At 35.9% G+C, this 25,348-nt stretch overlaps 1 protein-coding gene across 1 annotated transcript in view; it reads left to right on the top strand.

Annotated features, from left to right (window-relative positions):
* Sohlh2 (spermatogenesis and oogenesis specific basic helix-loop-helix 2) overlaps positions 1-25,348 on the top strand; it is a 48,855-nt gene that overhangs the window by 9,301 nt on the left and 14,206 nt on the right. Inside the window, exons 3-6 of the mRNA XM_046453957.1 lie at positions 1,525-1,586; positions 1,666-1,770; positions 3,486-3,585; positions 5,655-5,765. Of these exons, the coding sequence (XP_046309913.1) occupies positions 1,525-1,586; positions 1,666-1,770; positions 3,486-3,585; positions 5,655-5,765 (378 nt within the window). The remainder of the gene's footprint in view (positions 1-1,524; positions 1,587-1,665; positions 1,771-3,485; positions 3,586-5,654; positions 5,766-25,348) is intronic.

Below are 25,348 nucleotides of genomic sequence, written 5' to 3'. Positions count from 1 at the left end.
TCTTCCAATTCTGGATTTAATGAATAAATTATAAGCATGTATAACCACATACTGATAAATGATGTTTTTATTCCAGCAACTCAGAAGGCTGAGGCAAAAGGATTACAAATTTAAGACCAGCCTAGGCAACTTAGGCCATCAACAACTTAGCAAGACACTGTCTCAAAAAATAAACAGGTGGGCTGGGGTTGTGGCTCAGTGGTAGAGTGCTCACCTGGCACATGTGAGGCACTGGGTTCGAGCCTCAGCACCACATAAAAATAAATTAATTAATTAAAGGTATTGTGTCCACCTACAGCCAAAAATATTTAAAAAATAAAAATAGTTGGAGATATAGTTCAGTGGTAAAGTGCCCCTGTGTTTAGTCCCTGGTCTTAAAAAAAAAAAAATGCTGTTTATTTCACTCAATTGAAAGTTTGACTCAAAATAACATTGCCCATGGAAAAAATATTTCATTTTAGTTAATTCTAAGGTTTAGCCAGCTTTGGACTACTGAGTATAGTTAACTATAATGGCATAAATTTTAAAAGTTTTATTTGAATAATTTTAAGCATATAAAAGTAGACAAAAAAGTATAATGAACTTCCACGTGCCCATAATGCAGCTTGACATTGTCAACATCTGGACAAATTTGTTTCGTCTCTTTTTCCAACTAGTACTGCCTCTGGTAGTTTGTTTTAAAATCTGGCATTGTTTTATTTTATCCATAAATTAATATACAGCTAAAATAGGGACTCAGAAATAACCACAATACCAATATTTACCTGAAAATTAATAATAATTCCTTTAATGTTGTAAAAATATCTAATCAGTGTTCAATTTTTCCTGCTTATCTTACAATTTTTTTTAAAAAGTGTGTTTATACAAATAAAGATTCAATGTTCTCTTCCATGTTTTTTTATTTTGTCATATATATATATGTATATAAAATTATAAAACCTAAAGAACATCTACATATATACCTATATTTAAAAGGGGTCATAAGTCTTATATAATTTCCCACATTCTGTATTTATTGGTCCCATCCCTATGATATTGTTTAAAATGTTCATCTTTCCCCTAATGTTTTATAAATTGATGAGCAATTTAAAAATTTGGGTGAGTTTTAAATTCCCTTTTTTTTTCTTTTTTTGGGGGGGCCAGGGATTGAACCCAGGGGTACTTAACCACTGAGCCATATCCCCAGACTGTTTTTATTTTGAGATAGGGTTTCACTAAGTTGCACAGGGCCTCACTAAATTGTTGAGACTGGCTTTGAACTTCTAATCCTCCTGCCTCATCCTCCTGAGCTGTTGTAGGTGTTTTTATTATTGTAGTTTTGTTTTTAAAGAAAAAGTAGTACATCTTTCACTTCACTGACTAAAGATGCCACTTTTGTTAATTTTTTCATATTAATGCCATCATTTTAAGTTCTAAAGAAATAACAGAAATCACTCTAGCTTGGTTTGTAGTAAGTTTACCTTTTGAATTCCAAAGTTGTGAATGATGATTTTGTTTCATTATAACATTTTATTTCCCTCTCAGATTTGGCAAGAAGAAAAATACACATTGGTTGTTTGTTTTTATAATCCCTGAAAATTTTAAAGGTATGTGCCTGCTGGGTATAGCATTTGTTTTTTCTTCAAACAGAAATAATAAGGTCAATATTTAATACAAAATTCTTAGATTGTATTTCAGGGTATGGAGCTGATATTACTTTAACAGAACCACTGACAATGGAAAAAATGAGTCTTGTGGTAAAATATTGGAAAACATATTTCTCAGATACAGGTGAGTGAAAAATAAATATCCAAAGGTTTGAAAAATTCTCATTAAAATTCTATGAAACCACGCCTGTACATTTTTATATTGGTCCCCACTTGTACTCACATCTTATTTACTGAGAATTAACTATTTGCTACATACTCTAACAAACATGTAGTCTTTGTTTAATTGTGGTCAGAAGAAAATAAAGTATAAATAAAGAGAAAACTTTGTTTAAACCTAAGAGAAAAAGACTTACATCTTAGAGGCTTAAAATGTGTTGCATAATACAGTGTTGTTTGTGGTAGACTCAGGTGGGTTTTTTTTTGTTGTTGTTGTTGTTTTGTTTTTTGGTAAAAAGATCATTACTAATTTTTTTTTTAATAGCATAGCTACCATACTTTCTTAGTCATTAAGATGGAGTTAATCATGCTGTGTCATTCTATGAATGTCTAAAATTCAGAGGCACTAGCCATGAATTGAATACTACTTTATTAATAATAAATTATTCTGTCTCTTTAATAGGATGGTTATATTTCTCTTCTAAATCTCTAGACACAGAGAATTAGTATCAATGCCTCAGTTAGACCTTACATTTCTAATCTCTTTATCTGTTGTATTGTGTGTATTGCTAGAATCTAAACACAAACTAATTAAATTAGCTTTACTTGTAAAAGGACAAGCTCCAGGTTCTGAAATTCTGTTCTATTGGAATTAATGTTGGTCAGTGACTATTGTTTGGTTGTTGCAGGCCTAGGACAATAGCTGATAACTCTTCTAGAATTAAGATGATATCAAATGGGGAGATGTGGGTGAAGGGGTACAAAGTTTCAGCTACGTAAAAGGAACAAATTCCGGAAACCTAACAAACAGCTTGGTGACTGTAGTTAACAATACTGTACTGTTACTTACCTAAGTGTTCCCTTGACATACACAGAAAAGAGAAAATAAATATTTGAGGTAGTAGATACGTTAATTAATTTGATTGTGGTGATTATTGCACAGTATATATCAACTTAATTGTACATCCTAAACACATACAATTTAGGATTGTCAGTTATACCTCAATAAAGGTAGAAAATTTTTAAATTAAGATAATATTTTTTCTTAAAATATGCCTTAGGATACTTTCAGAATTATCCTGTATACGTTCATATTCCAGAAGATACAACGTTCAGTAATCCTGACTTTTTAAAATCTTATTTTAAAATATTTAGATTAGTGAGTCTGCCTTGTAATACGCCCATGGCTCCCAGCCCCTGCAGTGTCAGAGTTCTTCCTGGAAATGACTGTGGTGGCCAAGGTCCTTTTGGCAATTTGTTCTTAGCTAGTCCTCAGTAGAAACAGAGCAGCTGCTCATCACCTGTCCAAAAACCTTCTATTGGTCACGACCACGCCTGCTTCCAGTTGCCTCATCTTTGTACCAAGGATGAGCAGCTGCAAAAAAAAAATAAAAAACAAGAAAGAAAGAAAAGAAAAAATTTTCAGAGCCATATTTTGACAATGCAGCTGCTTATTGAAGACTCATATATATATTTTCTCTCTTGACATTTACCTATAAATAGGAATTTGATAAATAAATTCAGTGGAATGTGTTTTAAGCACACCTGTCACTTGGTTGAAAAAGAGGATATTCTGGTGTAAATAGTATTTTAATTTTGCTTTCTAACTTGGGTCATTTTGTGCTTCACAGACTGAAATCTAAAAATCGCTTAGAATTAAAATGGTCCTCTTTCTTTCAGATAAGAATGAAAATGCTATAAGGGCTGAAGAACATGAATTACCCCTACAGAGTACCTGCGGTGAACACCTGGGATATTTTTCCACTGATCTATTCACTTGGTTAGTGGATTTTTTTTATATTAGCAATTTTTACTGTGATCATTAAAAAAAAAATGTTGGTTATGGGAAAATAGCTGAAGTGCTGTGGATGATGCAATAGAAAAAGCTCTTTTGTGGAAGAGGGGTGTGATGTTTTCTGTATTGCAGAAACCTGAGCGGGAACTGTGGGTACTCATTACAAAAATATCTCAATATTAGAAGGTCTTCCATTAACAGTTGTAGTTGACCACAGGGAAACAGGTCAAATTGTAAGGTAGCAGGTTCCCCAGGGAAATGTATCAGTGTTTGAGTCTGGTTTATTAATAATCAAAGTTACATAATGGAAGTGATATTCAAACTTTTAAAAAGCAGTAGAACTCTTTCTTCAAAAAAAAATTTGGAACGCTAATAATTAAACAGAAAAAGCAGCCTTACCTGTTATCCCCCTCCCACTCAACTTTCTCCTTGTTGTCTTTTTTGAACTCATTGCTGCAGTTGCTGAAAACCCTCCTCAAAAAAACTTAAAGCGATTCTTCCACAGACTTCATGTAGCTTGCCCTTGATAGACAGGGCAAGTTATAGAGTGTCTTTCTCTCAGTGTTGTCTGTCATCCTCAGAGCTGTCTGTCTTTTTTAAAACTGGAAGTTAAATCTGCATTGAACAGGCAGTTGAAGTGCAGGTCAGATCCTTCCAATGTTAGCATTGTATTCTTATAAAGATTAAGTTTTTCTGAAGTTCTTTCTCTACTTTGAGCTAATTTCCACAGAGGGTTTAAATAGAGGCTAGGGCTACAAAGTGGATGTTAAGTGCCCAGGCTGTGGGTACTAAGTTGAGAATTTAGTCAGTCCCATCTAGAATTTGTAGAATGTGGCCATCTGCTATTTTGAACAAGGAAGGGACTTGGCAACCAGTTAAGTGTGGTTAAACCAAAGATGAGCTCACTTAAGTAGTACAGAGATAGCAACAGCTTCTTTAATCTTATTTAGCATCTTAACCTCAAAGAGCTTTACTGTACCTGGGAGGTGATCCCATATCTCAGATATGAGGTTGGGAAGGGTATTGGCAAGTTTCCTGGTTATCTTATATTACTTGCAAGAGTTTTTCATCTCTACTCATCTTGAATGTTTGTCTCTTCTCAGAATCTTATAACTATAAATAAGAGTAAATGTACAAATCAAGTTTTATTCTTTTAGATAAAGGAAATGGGATTAGTTTGCATGATTTTTAGGTTGATTTAAAAAAAAATCAATTGAAAAGCCTGAAGAAGTTCCTGAAAAATAGAAGAGCCAGAAAATGTCCACTAAACAATCAGTTTTGGAATAGAAAGAACCTGCCCTCTGCTGATCAAGTTGAAAAGGGTATTTCTTGGCTGGTACTGTTTATTCGGAAGAGTAGATACAGTCATGCTCCTTTCCTTACAATGGGGATATGTCCCAATAAAAACTTAAATTGTAAGTTGAAATTACCATAAGTCAAAAATGCATCTAATCCCCCTAACCTTGTGAATAGCATAGCTTAGTCTAGCCTACCTTAAACATGCTTAGAACACCTATCTTAGCTTATAATTGGCCAAGGTCATCTAACACAAAGCCTGTTTTGTAATATGTTACATAAGCATTGAATATGTTTTGTAATTTATTGAATACTGTGCTGAAAGTAGAAAAGGGAAAGGTGGTGTTGGTGTATATTCACACCATGGTGAAGTGAAAAAATTATAAGCCAAACCAAGGTTGGTTGGGGGACTGTCTATAATTTGGGATATCATAATCAATGAAATCAGAACATTTTAATCCTGCTTTTATCTATTATACTTTATCAGTATATTTTAGAATTTTGAACATTGAACTTACAATGATTTTAATACAGTCTTTTGAAATTTTGAGATAAAATGTTCTGCACAAAATGCATAAGGTAGAGTGCTTCAGTATTTATTGTTCCTTTGTAGGAAGCGAGACATTTATTGTTGTTATCCTTTGTATGAAGCAAGAGACTTAGGAAGCATTATTTGATTAAGTGTGTTGTGCTTATTGTTTAATATTGCCTGAGAATTTTTCTCTTTAATATGTGGTATCATTTTATCTTGTTTCTAGCACTGAATCTGTAAGAAATGATATTGGACTTGAATTAAAGACTCCATTGCCAGATTTTGAGAAAAGCAAAAAGATTTCCTTTCTTCATTCAAGCAAAGAAAAGCTGAGAAGGTGAATATTGATATGGCCCTTTTTTAGCCTTACTTCTTTACAGGGAGAAATTTAATGAATTTCATAGTTTTTTTGAATATTGTTAAGAAATTCAATGAAACATAAATATGGCAACTCAATAGATGCCACTCACTCTCTCAGTCATTCAACAAATATCTGTGAGTACATACTATATGTAGAGATGAGTAGAGAATGAGTAGAGATCTGAGATTAAAAAAATAAATCCCTGACTTCCAAGAAGGCTTCAGTCCAGAGCTTAAGCACACTTCTAAATAAGCTGTTGAGTAAAAAATATGTTTCAATAGATGTCATTATAGAGAAGAACAAAGTAAGCACACTAAGAAAGTTATTGAAAAATGAGGGAGCATGGAAGGCTTTCTTGAGAAGGTTATAGGCAAATTGAGCTTTCAACAAAAAGTCACTATTCACTTGGTTTAGGAGTCGGGGAGAGATCTATTTTTATTGGCGCATTGTAATTATTTGTACATGCACAAAAAATAATTTGATCAGTCTCATCCCCCAGTGCCCTCCTTTTCTTTCCCCTGGATGGATGTATCATATGAAGGAAAGAGCAGGTACAGAGGCTGGCAGCACCACTGAGTCCACTGAATTTATAGAACTGTAAATACTTCTATGAAGTTGGCTGTCGGGACTCAAGTGGGAAAAGGGAAGAGATGAGTCATAGAGGGTAAGGGTTGGGAATGTCATGCTGCAGAATTATAATTATAATTGGATTATTGGGGAATCACTAGAGAAATTTAGCAAAGGGTGATAGTTTAGGATTTATGCCTTAGAATGAATACTCTCACAGGACATTAGAGAGGGAATTGAGTCTGGAGTCCAGGAGTAGTTAGAAATTTTGAGATCCTAAGCAATAGTGTTAGAAATGGGTGGGAGAGGAATAAGCCAGTTCTAAATTAAGAAAGTGAAATCAGCATGAACATGACTGAAGGGAGACTCAAGTGTCACTCCTAAGTAGATGTGGACTAGGAGTTACAGTAAAATGGAAGTCTGGGGCTAGGGTTGTGGCTCAGTGGTAGAGCACTTGCCTAGCATGTATGAAGCACTGGGTTCAATTCTCAGCACCACATTACATAAATAAATAAAATAAAGATATTGTGTCCAACTACAACTTAAAAATATTTTTAAAAATGGAAATCTGAGGAGTGTGAGGTGCACATTTTAATTTTTGCTCTTATTGAGTTTAAACACCTCCAGGTTTAAATAAAGAATAGGCCCTTTGATTCTTAAGGAAGGTCTAGGACAGAAATGCAGACTTAGGGGTGTCAGGGAACAGCATTTATTTGAAGCAGTGAGTATAGGGATGGCTACAGGAGGACTGTGAAAAGCATGGGGGAAAGATAGAAGTGGAGAAGAGGACCTTGAGGAAATCTTGATATTTAAGTCATAGGCAGCAGAGAGGGAATGAGGAAAAAGAAGAGTTAGGAGAGAGGTAAGGCCAAGAGGGAGGGAGCAGTCAGGAGGAGGCCAGAGGAGAAGCATTTCCCAAAGGAGTGCGTGTTAGGAGCGTCACAAGGCAGAGAGAGCAGGAAGGGAAGGGATGATCCTGTCATTGATTGTTTGTATTTCTTTTTCTTTTGGTGCTGTGGATGGAACCCAGGGTCTCACATGTGTTAGGCCAGTGCCCTTCCAGTGAGTTATATTCCCAGCCCTGATTACTTGTATTTAGCAAAGCTCAAACATCATTGATCTTGTTAAAAATAATTTCACCAGTATGGTGTTAGGGAAGAAACACCATTTCAGAAAGATGAGAAGTGAAAGGTGGAAACAGATGAAATGAAGGAAAAAAATGAATCTATGAGGGAACTTAGGGTAAAATGAGAGGTTTTTATAAGTCTGGGCCAGTCTTCAGTATGTTTATGTGTATATTACACACAAAGACAGCTTGAAGGGAGGGAGAAAGAGAAGGTCTTGAAGATACTCATGTTCTGATAATCTGCAGCTGCATTAAAAATTAAGCCAACATGTACTGACACTGTTCATTTCAACCTATCTTGTGGTTTTGTGGGTCAGCATTTAAGCAGGGTCCAGTCAGGCAATTCTGTCTCTGTAACATTAACTGAGGTCATTTGGTAGTTTTTGGCTTTGAATGGTCCAGTCAGGAGTATCCAATGAATCATATGTCTCGTACCTTTGCAGGGCTAGTTAGAAGGTTGAACTCAGCTGGGGCTGACAACTGAAGCCTCTCAGCATGGTAGTTCCAGGGTTGTCAGACTTCTGACCTGGCAGCTCAGGGTTCTTGGAGAGAATATTCCAAGAGACAGAAAGTGGAAGTTGCCACTCTTTTAAGGCCTGGTCCCCAAAATGGGCCCAGAGCCACTTCTGCATATGCTCTGCATCCAGCAGTCACAAAGCCCACCCAGGGCTAAGGATAGGGGATATAGACCCAACCTCTCAGTGGGAAGGATGTCAAAGAGTTTACTCCACCACTGTTGGTAAAGGGGAAGGATTGTTATGGATGGGTTTAGTGTCCCTGACATGACAAAAGGCTATGGAATCCAGAAACAGACAGAAGAACACCTCTTCCACTGAAAATGGAGATGTGGGTACAGATGAGTTTTTTGAAGGGACCAGACAGAAGGATGAGGTGGACCAAGTTCTATGCTGAATGTCCCCTATTGTCTGGTAAAGATTAGTGGGAAGATGGTGGGGTTTGAGGATTAATAGATGTGATGGCTTCAGTCACATATCTTGCTTAGATATCATTGATCTGCAGCAAAACAAGGAAAATATAGTACAATTAGTATATTTAAAGTTGCCTGAATAAAATTTATGTCGTAAGATTATATTCTTCCTAATTGATTTGATATTAAAATGGTGGTATTAGTAGATGGTTATAATGAAGTGATATTAGGAGAGGATACTTTTTAAAACTTGTATTTCTTGTCCAGATCTAATGTTGGGAATCTTTTACTGGTCCTTCAAAGTTTTATTTTTTTAATTTGATCATCGATGAAAATTAAAATCTAAGAATCACTGATCTAATAATAGATTAATGCTTTGGAGTATTTGCGCCTATGGCATTATTTGAAGGACTAAAGCTCTTTGTTTCCCAAAAAGAAAAGCTGTCACAAGCACCTCTCCTCTTCTCCTTTGGAGATTTGCTTGGGAGATACAGAAGGTAAACAAATCATCCCTAATTTTTTCCCCCCTTTCCCTGTTCTTAATCCTCTGCCTATTCCTGTGAATCTTAACAGGTTGCTTCTAGTTTATTTCCCTTCCTCCTCTTCCAAATCAACTACTTTACATATGGTTTTATCTTTTTAAGTTTTTAAGCACAACAGGGTAGCACATTTATTAATAATATTACGAAATAATGATTCTGGCCACTGGTTTTGAATATCTGCATTTGGGATTTTCTTTTTAAAACACTCCAACACCCCCATTGTCGTTATTAGAACAGATGAATAAACATTAGCTAACCAATTCTGACAGTCTTGGTGAAATCGCCTTTGTTGTATATTCAAAAGTAGGTAAATGTGCTGTGCTGTTCTCTCCAGGACATGTGCTTCTCCCAGGGATGCCATCATTTTTTGTGTGCGGCTGTGAGTCAGCCATGCTGCTTTAGTCATTTTCTGGATGGCTACTTACTTAAAGTGAAAGTGAGCTTTGCCATGGTGTGACACAAATCAAGGCTTTTCCAAGTCTGGTTGAGCCTTAAAATTCCAGGAAGGTAGAACAGGGAGCTCTCAGAGGGTTCCCCCATGAGCTCTTGTTTACTTGAGACACGTTTGTACAGAGGAGAGATCCAAGTACTTGGAGTCTGGACCAATATCTCTTTAGTTAGCCCAGATCCCTTTCAGCCTCTCCTAACTGAAGAAAAGTTAACTCAGATTGAATTGGCTTCCTTGGAAGATAACAGACAAGGCATACCCTTTGATCCATTGTCACCTATTGCTATTTCCATACAAAAAGATAAAAGGAAAGTCAAGGTTACCTGAAGTTCCTGGAGCCTGTAATTGCATTTCTTTGTGCCAGTATTAACATCCTTCAAAAAATTTTAAACTTTCTCTCCCTGTATTTTTTTCTCTGTAGTTTTAAAATATTGTGAAATAATTAAGACACAATGAGATTAACAGCAAAATTTTTGAAAAGTTGGTTTCATACAGTTTCAATGAGGAAGGAACACAACATGCCATGCAGGGCCTCATGGAGAAGCATTGGGTTGGTCAGGAGGTAAACAAATGCATAGGCCTCTCTAAATCACAACATTTCCCTCATATTGAGATATTTCTTTGTGTATTAAACATGTCTTTATTCTGATGATTTGATATCTGGTACCTTTCTAACCATGGAGACATAGCCCCTCCCATGGTTAGCCACTTCTTAGAGATAGTAAATTACTCACCTGGGAGCTTATCTTCCATATGCCAACTAACCAGTCCAGAGTCTACATTCCCTCCCCTCCTGTTTGGGGCCTTTACACTCCAGGCCAATATTCCTCTGCCCTCATCATCACACATCAGGTTCCATACAACTTAGGACAGCCCCTGTACCCACAGTCTACTAAAGCTATTCCAACTCGCCCATCCTAAGCTTGTTACCCTGCCTCACATAGAAACCGTAATAGAGAATCTTGCCCACATTTTCCTCTGCCCTCTTCTGGCTAACCTGTGAACTTCTCTTCTTTATGTGGCCCTACATTGCATGGAAGGCCTCCTTTTTGGGAAACTGTGAACAATAAATCAGCTTTTCAGTCGTAGCCATATCCAGATCTGTTGGCCTCACTTTACCTGATTAATGAAACCTACATTTGAAACATATTTCTGGTCTATCCTTTTCGCCCCCCTGAGGTGACTGCTGTTCTGATTTCTGTCACCATAGATTAGTTTTGCTTGTTCTGTAAATGGAATTGTCAATGTGTACGCTTATATCTGGACTCTTTAACTTGGCAGATGTTTTGAGATTCATTAATGTGCATATTATAGGTATCAGTAGTTTGGTCCTTTTATTGTTTAGAAAATTCCATTATGTAAACATACCACATTTAGTTATTCATTTTTTGACTTTTATCTATTAAGAATAAAGCTACTGTGAACATTTTTTTAATGTATGTTTTTGGGAACCTAGGTTTCCATTGCTCTTACCACATAGCTAGTAGTAGCTTTGTGTATCATAGGTTGAGTGTATATGTGTATTTTCCTAGCAGATCTCCAAAACTGTAGCACCATTTTTGCACACCCGCCAGCAAAGTTCAAGTGCACTGGTTGTTCCATATCCTCTCCCACATTTGGTTTTGTTAGTCTTTTTCATTTTAGCCATTGTGATGATTGTGGAATGTTACCTAATTGTGATTTTTAAATTTGTTTTGCTGATGATTAACAAGGTTGAGCACCTTATGATACACTTTTGGTCATTATATATTTTCTTGTAGAAACAGTTGTTCAATTCTTTTGCCCATTCGTAAATATCTGGTTGTGTTTTTGTTGCATTCTAAGAATTCTGTGTATAATCTGAATTCAAATCCTTTATCAGATTTGTTTGTTGAAAATATTTTCTCCCAGTCTGTGGCCCACTCTTCGGTTGTGTAACAGTGATTTTTTGATGAGCAGAAGTTTTTAAAATTTTTTGATGAATTCTAATTTATTAACATTTTAAAATATGTACATTATTTTCTTTGTCTTGTAGTAGAAATCACTACTTCTATGAAGGTGCTATGGCATGTCTCTATGTTGTCTTGTAGTTTTAGCTTTTATGATGAAATATTTTGACAGACACAATATTGAAGGTTTATTTTGTTTTGTTTTACATGGCTATTTTTTAACATTTTGTTGAAAAGGCTTTTAGTCAATGATGAATTGTTTTGTCACATTCATAAAAATCAATTACCATATGATTATCAACACTTTCCTAGGGTCCTTATTTAATTCTACTACTTATCTGCTTTACTCCAGTATACAGTGTCGTGATTATTGTAACTTTATAATGAATCTGAAAATCAAAGTCTTCCAACTGTATTTTTTATTTTCAATTGGCTTTGGATATTAAAGGTCCTCTGATTTTTCATGTAAATTTAAAAATAAGCCTATAAATTTATTTTTATTTTAAATCCTGCTAGGATATTGATTAGGGTTTTATTTGTCGATTGATCAGTTTGGGAAAGAATTGATATTGAGCAATGTTAATCCTTCCATCTCTCCATTTTATTTTTCCAATCCTGGGTATTGAACCCAGAGGTGTTCTACCACTGAGCCACATCTCCAGTCCTGTTTATTTTTTATGTTGAGACAGGGTCTTGCTAAATTGCCCAGACTGGTCTGGAATTTGGTATTCTCCTGCCTCAGCCACCTGAATAGCTGGGATTACAGGTGTGCACCACCATGCCCAACTACTGGTAAATTTTAAAATATTACTATTTTTTAATTTAAACATGCAAGTAGATATCTTTGATTTGTTTCCAGTCTTACAGGGAAAGTGAGTCTTTTGCCGTTACAATAAGCTGTAGATTTTTGTATGTGCCTTTTATCAGCTTATAAAGCATTCCAGGTAGTCCTATTTTGAGTTTTATCATGAATGGATTTAAAATTTTGTCAGCGTCTTTTTCTGTATATATTGAGATGATTACATGGTTTTCATCAATGTAATGTGGCCATTACATTGATTAAAATGCGACACTCCACCTTGTCTTGATGTATTTATCTTTTTTATTTGTTTCTGTAGTGGATTTGCTATTATTTTGTTAACAACTTTTGCATCAGTGTTTGTGAAGGATGTTGATATGTAGTTTTCTTAAAATGCCTGTCCAATTTCTCTATCAAGGAAAAGCTTACCTCATAAAATGAAAGTTATCTTCTCTCTTTTATTATCTAAGAGTTTATGTAGCAATTGATAGAATTCAACAGTGAGGTCATCTATGCTTGTTCTTTGCCAAAAGGTTTCTAATTAAAAATTCAATTTCTTTAATGGTTATAGGACTAGATTTTCTATTTTTTCCTGTGCCAGTTTGGGCTAATTTATGTCTTTCATGAAATTTGTCCATTTTATCTAAGTTTGTTAAACTTATTGAGCAACTATATGTTCATAATACTCTTATTATCATTTTAACTTTTGTAGATCTGTGGCAATGGTTTCTTTCACTGATGGTATTGATAATTTGTGTCTTTTCTTCCTTTAATTATAGCAAAGATTTTTTTAGCCAGTTTATTGATTTTTTCAGAGACTCTGATTTTGATTTACCAACTTTCTGTATCTTTTTGCCCATTTTTTATATTTTGCCATTTTCTGTTCTTTCTCATTTTCTTCTTTCAATACTTTTTTAATCTCTTTTTTTGTGTGTGTAGAAACTTAGATCATTGATTTTTAACAGTTTCTTCTTTTCTTATGTAAGCATTTACAACTAAAACCCAAAGTTTGTGTGTGTGTGTGTGTGTGTGTGTATGTATACTGCAGTGCTAGCTACAGCTCATACACTTTAGTATATTTTCACTGTAATTCAGTTAAGAATGTCTTCTTATATCCCATATGACATTCTTTTTTACAAATGTCTATTTAGAAGTGTGTAAGTTAATTTCCACATGTTTGGAAATTTTTCAGATATTGAGTTACAATTACATTGTCGTCTGAGAATATCCTCTGTGAGTTTTCATCCTTTCATAATTTCTTAGACTTTACTTTATGACCCAGACTGTGTTCTCCCTTGATGAATAATCCATATGCATTTGAAAAGAGTATGCATTCTGTGATTTGGGGGTGTAGTGTTTTATAAATATTAATTAGGTATATTTGGTTGATAGTGCTTTCCTTGTATTCTGTACCCTTATTCCTTTATTTCCCGCCCTGAGGGTTAAAGTGATGACTATAGGTTGGTCCATTTTTCCCTTTTTCTGACACTTTTTTTTTTCCTCCTGACAGTTTTTGTTTCGCATGTGTATTTTGAAACTTTGTTGTTAGGTGCTTGTCTTCTTGAAGAATTGATCCATGAATCATTGGGAAATGATATCTTTATTTGTACTCTTTGTCTTAAAATCTACTTTGAAATTAATATAGTTTTTTTTTGTAATTAGTGTTTGCGTGGTTTCTTATAACTTGTATATATCTTCACATGTTAAAAGTGTTGTTTGTCAATAGCATATAGTTGAATCTTGAATTAATTTATTTGAAGTGCTGGGGATTGAACCCAGGACCTTGTGCATGGGAGGCAAGTTCTACCACCGAACTATACCCCAGCCCTTGTTTTCACTTTTCTTTTGCCCATTCTGATAATCTCTGCCATTAAATTAGAGAGTTTACTAAATTTATATATATGTAATTACTGTTAAGTTTGATTTTAGGTTCCAATTTTTCTGTTTTGTTTCACTAGTCCAATTCATTTTCTTTTTCTTTTCTATTTATTTCTCATTGCCTACCTTCTTTTAGATTCATCAAGTATATTTTGGCATTTTAAAAATCTCCTCCATTGAAATTTTAGCTAAAACTATTTTTTACGACTTGCACTAGGGATTATAATGTTCATACTTAATTTACCATTACTTACTTTAAGTTGATAATATGTCCTTAACATACAACCATGTGTTTACATTCTCTCTTTGTTAATGTCGTAATTTAACATTTACATGTAATATCAACCTTACATTGTTATTCATTTTATTTTAAATAGTAAGCTATTGTTCCAGTTATTTATTACTTTGTAGCAAATTACCCCCAGAATTTAGTAACTGAAAGCACCCACAAGTTTATCATATCTCATGATTTTATGGGTCATCAATTTGGGCAGAACTTGGCTCCGTGGTTCTTCTCTGCATGGTATTAATTGCTGTCACTCCATGGTCTGCAGCCAGCTAATGGCCTGTCTGGAAAGTCCAGCATGGTGCCATGCACATACATGACCTCTTGATGGGGAGGCTGCAGGTTGTGCCCTCTTTCACTGTGGGCTCAGCATCTTTCCACATGGTCTTTCCAGCAAGTTAGACCTCTTCCAGAATAGTGCAGGGTTCTGTGAGACCAACATAGAAGCTATGTCTACTGAATTGCTAGTCCCAGAAAAGTCAAAGAGCCCCTTTAATATCTTTGGCTAAAGCAGGCACTTTCTAGCAGAGATTCAAGAGAAAGGAAAATAGATTCTGACTCTTCATTGGGGGAAATGATAAATAATTTTCAGTCACGTTAATCTGTAACTTTTTTAAAAACTCGAATTTGAATTCCTTTTCCAAGTAAAACAGGCTCTGTTTACCAGGTTATTTTTGAGTTATACAAATTCTCTCTTCATGTATTTCCCTGCATTCCCATGCTTCGCTTCCGTATTCCCCCATTTAATCTTGGCTGTCACAATCAGAGAAACAGAAAGTACAAAGACATGGTAGAAATCTTAGCAACAGATCCAGTTCCTCTTGGCCTGTCAAATAGATGCATGCTATTGGTTTAAAAAATGTTAATAAAACGGGCCTTTTATGTATGCCACTATTTTTATCATGTTATATTCTTCACTTTTTTGGGTAATTCTATTTCCATCAGATATTGTTTCCCAACAGCAAATAGTGATATAAAGGAATTTTCATATAAGTAGGGATTTTGATATCACCAGACCTGCAGGGTAAGAAAGCTAAAGGAAATTCTTCAGATTGAAGGGAAATAATATCAAATGCAAACTAAATGTCCAGGAAGGACTGAACAGCACCAGAAATGATAAATATGCAAGTAAATATTTAAAAGCAAACATTTTTCCTTTTCATTTATTTAAAACACTGAAGAATATTATAAGCAGAAATTATACAATTGTATTGTGGGGTTTGTAATGTCTGTAGAGGTTGTAGATATGAAAATTATAACATGAAGAGTGAGTGGGATAAATGTCCTTATGTGACTGCAGTATTTGTATATTTTATGTGGTCATAAAATATTAACTCTAAATAGACTATGAAAAGTTCAGATACATATGGTAATCCCTAGGACAATTCTAGTGAGATAAGAAGCCACACTCCTCTCTCATTTTGGTGGGCACACAAAAATAAAAAAAGGACAAATAAACTTAAAATATTAAAATTTGAGTTTTAAAAATATTCAAATAGAAGCCAGGAAAACAGAACAAAAACAAAAGAGAGAGAGCCGCCCCCTCCCCCTGCACCGGCAAGGTAGAGGGAACTGTGACCACGCACAGAGCAGGCCCAGCGGCCTGCTGAGGGGCAGAGCCACCCCCCACCCCCCGCGCCTGCCAGGTGACCACCGACAGAAAAGGCCCAGTGGCCCGCGGTGGGACAGAGCTTCCAATCACTCCTGCAAGGTAGGCGGGCCTGCGACCCACCGGCAGAAGAGGAGCAGCGGCCTGCTGAGAGGCTGAGCCGCCCCCTCCCCCTGCGCCGGCAAAGTAGAGGGAACTGTGACCACGCACACAGCAGGCCCAGCGGCCTGCTGAGGGGCAGAGCCTCCCCACACCCCCCGCGCCTGCCAGGTAGGTGGAACTGTGACCACGGTCAGAAAAGGCCCAGTGGCCCGCGGCGGGACAGAGCTTCCAATCACTCCTGCAAGGTAGGCGGGCCTGTGACCCACGGGCAGAAGAGGAGCAGCGGCCTGCTGAGAGGCAGAGCCGCCCCCTCCCCCCCGCGCCTGCAAGGTAGACGGAACTGTGACCACCATCAGAACAGGCCAGACCCGCAACCGAGAGACAGAACAGGCCCAGTGGCCTGAGGAAGGGTAGAGCCGCCCCCCCCCCCCGCGCCTGCAAGGTAGGCGGACCTGTGACCCACTGGCAGTACAGCCCCAGAGGCCTGCAGAGGGGCAGTGCCGCTGCCTGCGCCTGCAAAGTAGACAGAACTGTGACCACCGACAGAACAAGCCTAGCGGCCCGCAGAGGGACAGAGCCGCCGCCCGCGCCTGCGAGGGAGACTTTGCAACTATACAAGACCAATATAAATATATAGAGGGAAAATTCAATATCACAACAGTTTCACCAAGTAGAAAGGAACTCGAACAGTATGAAGAGACAAGGAAAGAAAGGACCACAAGCAATGCAGGTCAACTCAACGTTAGAAGAGGTAATAGCTGCAGCAGATGGAATGTCAGATAAAGAATTCAGGATATACATGCTTCAGATGATCTGGAGTCTCAAGGAAGACATCAGACAGCAAAATCAGACAATGAAAGATCACTTCAACAATGAATTACATAAACAAATCCAAGAAGCAAAAGATCAACTACACAGGGAAATAGAGGTTATAAAAAACAAACAAACAGAAATCCTAGAAATGCAGGAAGCAATAAACCAACTTAAAAACTCAATGGAGAATACTACCAGCAGAGTAGAACACTTAGAAGACAGAACATCAGACAATGAAGATAAAGTATTTCAACTTGCAAAGAACATAGACAGCTCAGCAAGACTGTTAAGAAACCATGAGCAGAACATCCAAGAAATATGGGATAACATCAAGAGACCAAATTTAAGAGTCATTGGGATACAGGAAGGGACAGAGTTTCAAACCAAAGGAATGAGCAATCTATTCAATGAAATAATACGAGAAAACTTCCCAGACTTGAAGAATGAGACAGAACCCCAAATCCTAGAAGCCTACAGGACGCCGAATGTGCAAAATCATAAGAGACCCACACCTAGACACATTATAATGAAGATGCCCAACATACAGAATAAGGAGAGAATTTTAAAAGCTACAAGAGAAAGGAAGCAGATCACATTTAGGGGTAAGCCAATCAGGATAACAGCTGATCTTTCAACACAGACTCTGAAAGCTAGAAGATCCTGGAATAACATATTTCAAACACTGAAAGAAAATGGGTTCCAACCAAGAATTGTGTTTCCAGCGAAATTAAGCTTCAGGATGGAAGATGAAATTAAAACCTTCCACGATAAACAAAAGTTAAAAGAATTTGCAGCTAGAAAACCATCTCTTCAAAACATCCTTGGCAAAACATTACAGGAAGAGGAAATGGAAAATAACAATGAAAACCAACAGTGGGAGGTAGGACACTAAAGGGGGGAAAATAATCAAAGAGGAAAACAAACCATGTTTAGTAACATAAATAAACAAATATGGCTGGAAGAACAACCCATATCTCAATAATAACCCTAAATGTTAATGGCTTAAACTCACCAATCAAGAGACACAGGATAGTAGAATGGATCACAAAACAAGACCCAACAATATGCTGCCTACAGGAGATGCATTTGATAGGAAAAGACATACATAGGCTGAAGGTGAAAGGTTGGGAAAAATCATATCACTCATATGGACTTCGGAAACAAGCAGGAGTATCCATACTCATATCAAATAAAATAGATTTCAAGCCCAAGTTAATCAAAAGGGATAAAGAGGGACACTACATACTGCTCAAGGGAACCATACACCAACAAGACATAACAATCATAAATATATATGCCCCAAACAATGGTGCAGCTATGTTCATCAAACAAACTCTTCTCAAGTTCAAGAGTCTAATAGACCACCATACAATAATCATGGGAGACTTCAACACACCTCTCTCACCACTGGACAGATCTTCCAAACAAAAGTTGAATAAGGAAACTATAGAACTCAATAACACAATTAATAACCTAGACTTAACTGACATATATAGAATATACCACCCAACATCAAGCAGTTACACTTTTTTCTCAGCAGCACATGGATCCTTCTCAAAAATAGATCATATATTATGTCACAGGGCAACTCTTAGACAATATAAAGGAGTAGAGATAATACCATGCATCCTATCTGATCATAATGGAATGGAACTGAAAATCAACGATAAAAGAAGGAAGGGAAAAGAATACATCACTTGGAGAATGAACAATAGGTTACTGAATGATCAATGGGTTATAGAAGACATCAAGGAAGAAATTAAAAAATTCTTAGAGATTAATGAAAACACAGACACAACATATCGGAATCTATGGGACACATTGAAAGCAGTTCTAAGAGGAAAATTCATTGCTTGGAGCTCATTCCTTAAAAAAAGAAAAAACCAACAAATAAATGATCTCATACTTCATCTCAAAATCCTAGAAAAAGAAGAGCAAAACAACAGCAAAAGAAGTAGAAGGCAAGAAATAATGAAAATCAGAGCTGAAATTAATGAAATCAAAACAAAAGAAACAATTGAAAAAATTCACAAAACTAAAAGTTGGTTCTTTGAAAAAATAAACAAAATCGACAGACCCTTAGCCATGCTAGCGAAGAGAAGAAGAAGAGAGAACTCAAATTACTAACATACGGGATGAAAGAGGCAATATCACAACAGACACTTCAGAAATACAGAAGATAATCAAAAATTATTTTGAATCCTTATACTCCAATAAATTAGAAGATAGTGAAGGCATAGATAAATTTCTTAAGTCATATGATCTGCCCAGATTGAGTCAGGAGGATATAGACAACCTAAACAGACCAATATCAATTGAGGAAATAGAAGAAACCATCAAAAGACTACCAACTAAGAAAAGCCCAGGACCGGATGGGTATACAGCAGAGTTTTACAAAACCTTTAAAGAGGAACTAATACCAATACTTTTCAAGCTACTTCGGGAAATAGAAAAAGAGGGAGAACTTCGAAATTCATTCTACGAGGCCAACATCACCCTGATACCTAAACCAGACAAAGACACTTCAAAGAAAGAAAACTACAGACCAATATCTCTAATGAACCTAGATGCAAAAATCCTCAATAAAATTCTGGCCACTCGGATACAAAAACTTATCAAAAAAATTGTGCACCATGATCAAGTAGGATTCATCCCTGGGATGCAAGGCTGGTTCAATATACGGAAATCAATAAATGTTATTCACCACATCAATAGACTTAAAAATAAGAATCATATGATCATCTCGATAGATGCGGAAAAAGCATTCGACAAAGTACAGCATCCCTTTATGTTCAAAACTCTAGAAAAACTAGGGATAACAGGAACATACCTCAATATTGTAAAAGCAATCTATGCTAAGCCTCAGGCTAGCATCATTCTGAATGGAGAAAAATTGAAGGCATTCCCTCTAAAATCTGGAACAAGACAGGGATGCCCTCTCTCACCACTTCTGTTCAACATAGTTCTCGAAACACTGGCCAGAGCAATTAGACAGATGAAAGAAATTAAAGGCATCAAAATAGGAAAAGAAGAACTTAAATTATCACTATTTGCAGATGACATGATTCTATACCTAGCAGACCCAAAAGGGTCTACAAAGAAACTATTAGAGCTAATAAATGAATTCAGCAAAGTGGCAGGATATAAAATCAACACGCATAAATCAAAGGCATTCCTGTATATCAGCGACAAATCCTCTGAAATGGAAATGAGGACAACCACTCCATTCACAATATCTTCAAAAAAAATAAAATACTTGGGAATCAACCTAACAAAAGAGGTGAAAGACTTATACAATGAAAACTACAGAACCCTAAAGAGAGAAATAGAAGAAGATCTTAGAGGATGGAAAAATATACCCTGTTCATGGATAGGCAGAACTAACATCATCAAAATGGCGATATTACCAAAAGTTCTCTATAGGTTTAATGCAATGCCAATCAAAATCCCAACGGCATTTCTTGTAGAAATAGAGAAAGCAATCATGAAATTCATATGGAAAAACAAAAGACCCAGAATAGCAAAAACAATGCTAAGCAGGAAGTGTGAATCAGGCGGTATAGCGATACCAGACTTCAAACTATACTACAGAGCAATAGTAACAAAAACAGCATGGTACTGGTACCAAAACAGGCGGGTGGACCAATGGTACAGAATAGAGGACACAGAAACCAATCCACAAAACTACAACTACCTTATATTTGATAAAGGGGCTAAAAGCATGCAATGGAGGAAGGATAGCATCTTCAACAAATGGTGCTGGTAAAACTGGAAATCCATATGCAACAAAATGAAACTGAATCCCTTTCTCTCGCCATGCACAAAAGTTAATTCAAAATGGATCAAGGAGCTTGATATCAAATCAGAGACACGCCGTCTGATAGAAGAAAAAGTTGGCTACGATCTACATACTGTGGGGTCGGGCTCCAAATTCCTCAATAGGACACCCATAGCACAAAAGTTAATAACTAGAATCAACAAATGGGACTTACTCAAACTAAAAAGTTTTTTCTCAGCAAAAGAAACAATAAGAGAGGTAAATAGAGAGCCTACATCCTGGGAACAAATCTTTACTCCTCACACTTCAGATAGAGCCCTAATATCCAGAGTATACAAAGAACTCCAAAAATTAGACAATAAGAGAACAAACAACCCAATCAACAAATGGGCCAAGGACCTGAACAGACACTTCTCAGAGGAGGACATACAATCAATCAACAAGTACATGAAAAAATGCTCACCATCTCTAGCAGTCAGAGAAATGCAAATCAAAACCACCCTAAGATACCATCTCACTCCAGTTAGATTGGCAGCCATTATGAAGTCAAACAACAACAAGTGCTGGTGAGGATGTGGGGAAAAGGGTACACTTGTACATTGCTGGTGGGACTGCAAATTGGTGCAGCCAATTTGGAAAGCAGTATGGAGATTTCTTGGAAAGCTGGGAATGGAGCCACCATTTGACCCAGCTATTCCCCTTCTCGGTCTATTCCCTAAAGACCTAAAAAGAGCATGCTACAGGGACACTGCTACATCGATGTTCATAGCAGCACAATTCACAATAGCTAGACTGTGGAACCAACCTAGATGCCCATCAATGGATGAATGGATAAAAAAAATGTGGCATTTATACACAATGGAGTATTACTCTGCATTAAAAAATGACAAAATCATAGAATTTACAGGGAAATGGATGGCATTAGAGCAGATTATGCTAAGTGAAACTAGCCAATCCCTAAAAAACAAATGCCAAATGTCTTCTTTGATATAAGGAGAGTAACTAAGAACAGAGTAGGGTCGAAGAGCATGAGAAGAAGATTAACATTAAATAGGGATGAGAGGTGGGAGGGAAAGGGAGAGAGAAGGGAAAATGCATGGAAATGGAAGGAGACCCTCAGAGTTATACAAAAGTACATACAAGAGGAAGTGAGGGGAAGGGGAAAAATAATATAAGGGGGACAAACGAATGTCAGTAGAGGGAGCAGAGAGAGAAGAGGGGAGGGGAGGGGAGGGTAGGGGAGGGGGGATAGTAGAGGATAGGAAAGGCAGCAGAATACAACAGACACTAGTATGGCAATATGTAAATCAGTGGATGTGTAACTGATGTGATTCTGCAATCTGTATATGGGGTAAAAATGGGAGCTCATAACCCACTTGAATCAAATTGTGAAATATGATATATCAAGAACTATGTAATGTTTTGAACAGCCAACAATAAAAAATTAAGAAAAAAAATAAACAAAAAAAAACAAAAACAAAAGAGAATACAGGAAAAATATTAAAATTGAAGATATTTATCCAATTGATAGGCAGAGATTGTCAGGATAGATCAAAACAAACAAAAATCAAGACCAATATACCTGGGGCTATAGCTCTGTGTTAAAGTACTTGCCTGGCATGCATGTGGTCCTGGGTTCAATTCCAGTACCACCAAAACAAAACATCAAAACAAAAAAAAATCATCTCCCTGCTGTCTATAATAAATAAATTTTAAATATACTGATATAATAAATTAATAGAGAAATATACCCTGTGAAAACAGTATACGATCAAATTGGCTATGTTGATATAAAATTAAATAGACTTAAAAGCAATGTCATTTGAGATTAAAAAAAAGACATTTTGTAATAATGAATGTGTCAGTTTATCAGAATGATAAAAATCACAAATATGGATTATAATAGAGTGTCAAAATATTTAGATCAAAATTTACAAAATTAAAAGGACAAATAGACAATTCTACAACAATTGTTATAGATTTAACATCCCTTTCTCATCAATTTATACAACTAGATACCAAAAAAAAAAAAAATCATTAAGATACAGAAGGTGTGAATATTTTTAATCACCTTGATGTAATGGATATTTATAGAATACTCCCAACAACTGCAGCAGAGCACTCCTCTCTCCTTTTTGTGGGCACGCAGAACATTGACTTACACAGACTGTGTGCTAAGGTGTAAGAAGTTTCATTTCACTGAAAAAAACTTGAATTCATGAAAAGTATGTTCTCTGACCACAATTAAATTGTTAGAAATCAGTAAAACTTAAAGGGAAACCTGTATTACTTAGAAATTAAAAACAAAGTTCTAAATAATTTATGAATGGATGAAAAAAATCATCAGGAAAATAAAACAAAGTATTTCAAAGCAAATGATTATGGGAATATGTAGAATACATCAAAATTTGTGGGATGTAGCCAAAGCAAAACTTACAGTAAACACTATGGCTTATGTTATGCCAATAGATTGAACAACTTAGGTGAAATGGACAAATTCTTAAGCATTTTGACAAAACTGATGTGAAGCAGAAAACATGAATAGCCTAATATTAAAGATATTGAACTTGCTACTACCGATAGCTTAACAAAAAGAAAAACTTCATGTGCAGATGATTTTACCAACAACTTTCATTTAAAGAAGCAACTCCAATCTAAAACAAACTCTTAAAGAAAGTAGAGAACACCTCCTAACCCATTTTATGAGGCTAGCATAATCCTAAATCAGACACAGGTATTATAGAAAAAAATTACAGACCAGTATCCCTCATGAACATAGACACAAATATATTTAACGTAATTTTAGCAAACTAAATAAAAAATGATATAATGTATTATGACCACAAGTTTATCCTAGACTTGTATAATTGTAAAAAAAAAAAAAAAATCAACCAATGTAATCCACCACATTTGCAGGAATAAAGGAGAAAAAGCATGTTGTTAGCAGGTTTAGAAAAGTGACTCGGGCTGGGGCTATGGTGCAACTCCGTGGTCAGACTGTGTGCTTTCTTGCCTATCATGCATTGGGGCCCTTGGTTCAGTCCCCACCACCATAAACAAAACAAAACAAAACTTGACAGGATTATTCTTTCTAGATAAAACAAAAATCTCTTGGCAGATACATGTGGAAAAGAACCTCCTCAGTCTGTTGAAGTGTATCATGATACACCTATAGCTAAAATTTTGACTGTTTCTAAAACAGATCAGAAACAAGATAAGTGTGCCCATCCTTAATCATTTCAGTTCTTCACTACATAGACAGTCCCACCCATTGTAATTAGACAAGATAAGAAACAGATGTGAAAATTAGGAAGAAGCAAAGCCCTTTTACTTATAGATGTCATGGTAGTTTTTGTATAAAGTTCTAAAACACTACAGAAAAACAAAATATTTGCTAAACAGATATGCTTGACAAATACCAAAGGTAGGGAAAAGAATCCCTAAGACTTAATAATATCCTGGATTCCAGTTAAAATGTAGGTAAAATATTTGAACAGCCACTTTACAAAGGAAGGTGTAAAAGTTATCAATAAGCACAGGAAAAAGTTGTTCAATATCATTAGTTGTGAGGGAAGTGAAAATTAAAGAATAATGAGATATTACCATGTATTTTGTAGAAAGACCCAAATTTAAACTACTGACAATATTGAATATTGCTAAAAGATATGAAACAAGTCTGATCCATTGATGGTGGGAGTGTCAAATGGTACTACTATGGTAAAAGTGCTTCTAGTTTTTTATAAATTTATAATATGAGCTGTCATTTCTATTCCTAGATGTTTAGTCAAGAGAAATAAGAACATGCATTCTTCAAAAAAAGATGTACAGAATGGTCAAGCCACTTTATTCATAATGACCCAAACACTGGGAACAGCCCAAGTGTTCATCAACAAGGGAATGGATACATATGCTGTGGCACATTGATACTGTAGATTACTATTATTCAGCAAAAAGAAGCAGACTTCTTTCTGATATAGGCAACCACATGGATAAAATCTCAAAAGCATGCCTAGTAAAAGAAGCCTTATAAAAAGATTTGATTTGATTTATGTGCTGCTTGAGGACAGGCAAAAGTAATGTGGGATGGAAAAAAGTCAGAAATGTGGTTGCCTCTTACGGGAATGATGGTAGCAATGACTTGAAAAAAACAAAGGGAACTTTCTGAGGTTCTGAGACTGTTGATGCGCTTTTCTGATGTGCAGATGTATGTACTTGTCCAAACTCATAGAATGTGACCTTTAAGATTTGTGTATTTTATCTTACATAACTTTTACCTGAAAATAAAGTAATTTGAGCTTTGGTAATTGATACATTCAGGGTTGAAGTCTACAACCTAATTTGCAAGGCTTTACTGTGTTAAAACTGGTTGATGTATGAATGAACAGTGGGGTAATATATGTATGATTAAAGCAGATACAGTGAATATTAATTAAACACCAAGCAGTGGGTACATAGGTATTTGTGTGATTCTTCAACTTTTCTGTATGTTCAAACATTTTTCTAATTAATACTGGGAAAATATTTAAAAGCATCTTTCATGATGAAAGTGACATATGTCTAGCAAAAATATTTGGAAAGTGTAGAAAATTTAAAAAAGAAGTATTACCCATAGCATTGCTATCCAGAAATAAATATTACTTAATATATTTATTTCAGTCTTTTTTCTGTGTTTTGTTTTTGCTTTGTTTAATGGCTGGGATTATATTCTACATGCTGTCTTGCATCCTATTTTTTTCTCCAATAAGCTTTATAAAA

The sequence above is a fragment of the Marmota monax genome, unplaced genomic scaffold, assembly GCF_021218885.2.
Source record: "Marmota monax isolate L192 unplaced genomic scaffold, Marmota_monax_Labrador192_F-V1.1 WCK01_AAM20220418_F8-fsc00011, whole genome shotgun sequence".
Taxonomy (NCBI): Eukaryota; Metazoa; Chordata; class Mammalia; order Rodentia; family Sciuridae; genus Marmota; species Marmota monax.
Note: the sequence above shows the minus strand (reverse complement) of the source record. Positions and strands in the feature narration are given on the sequence as shown.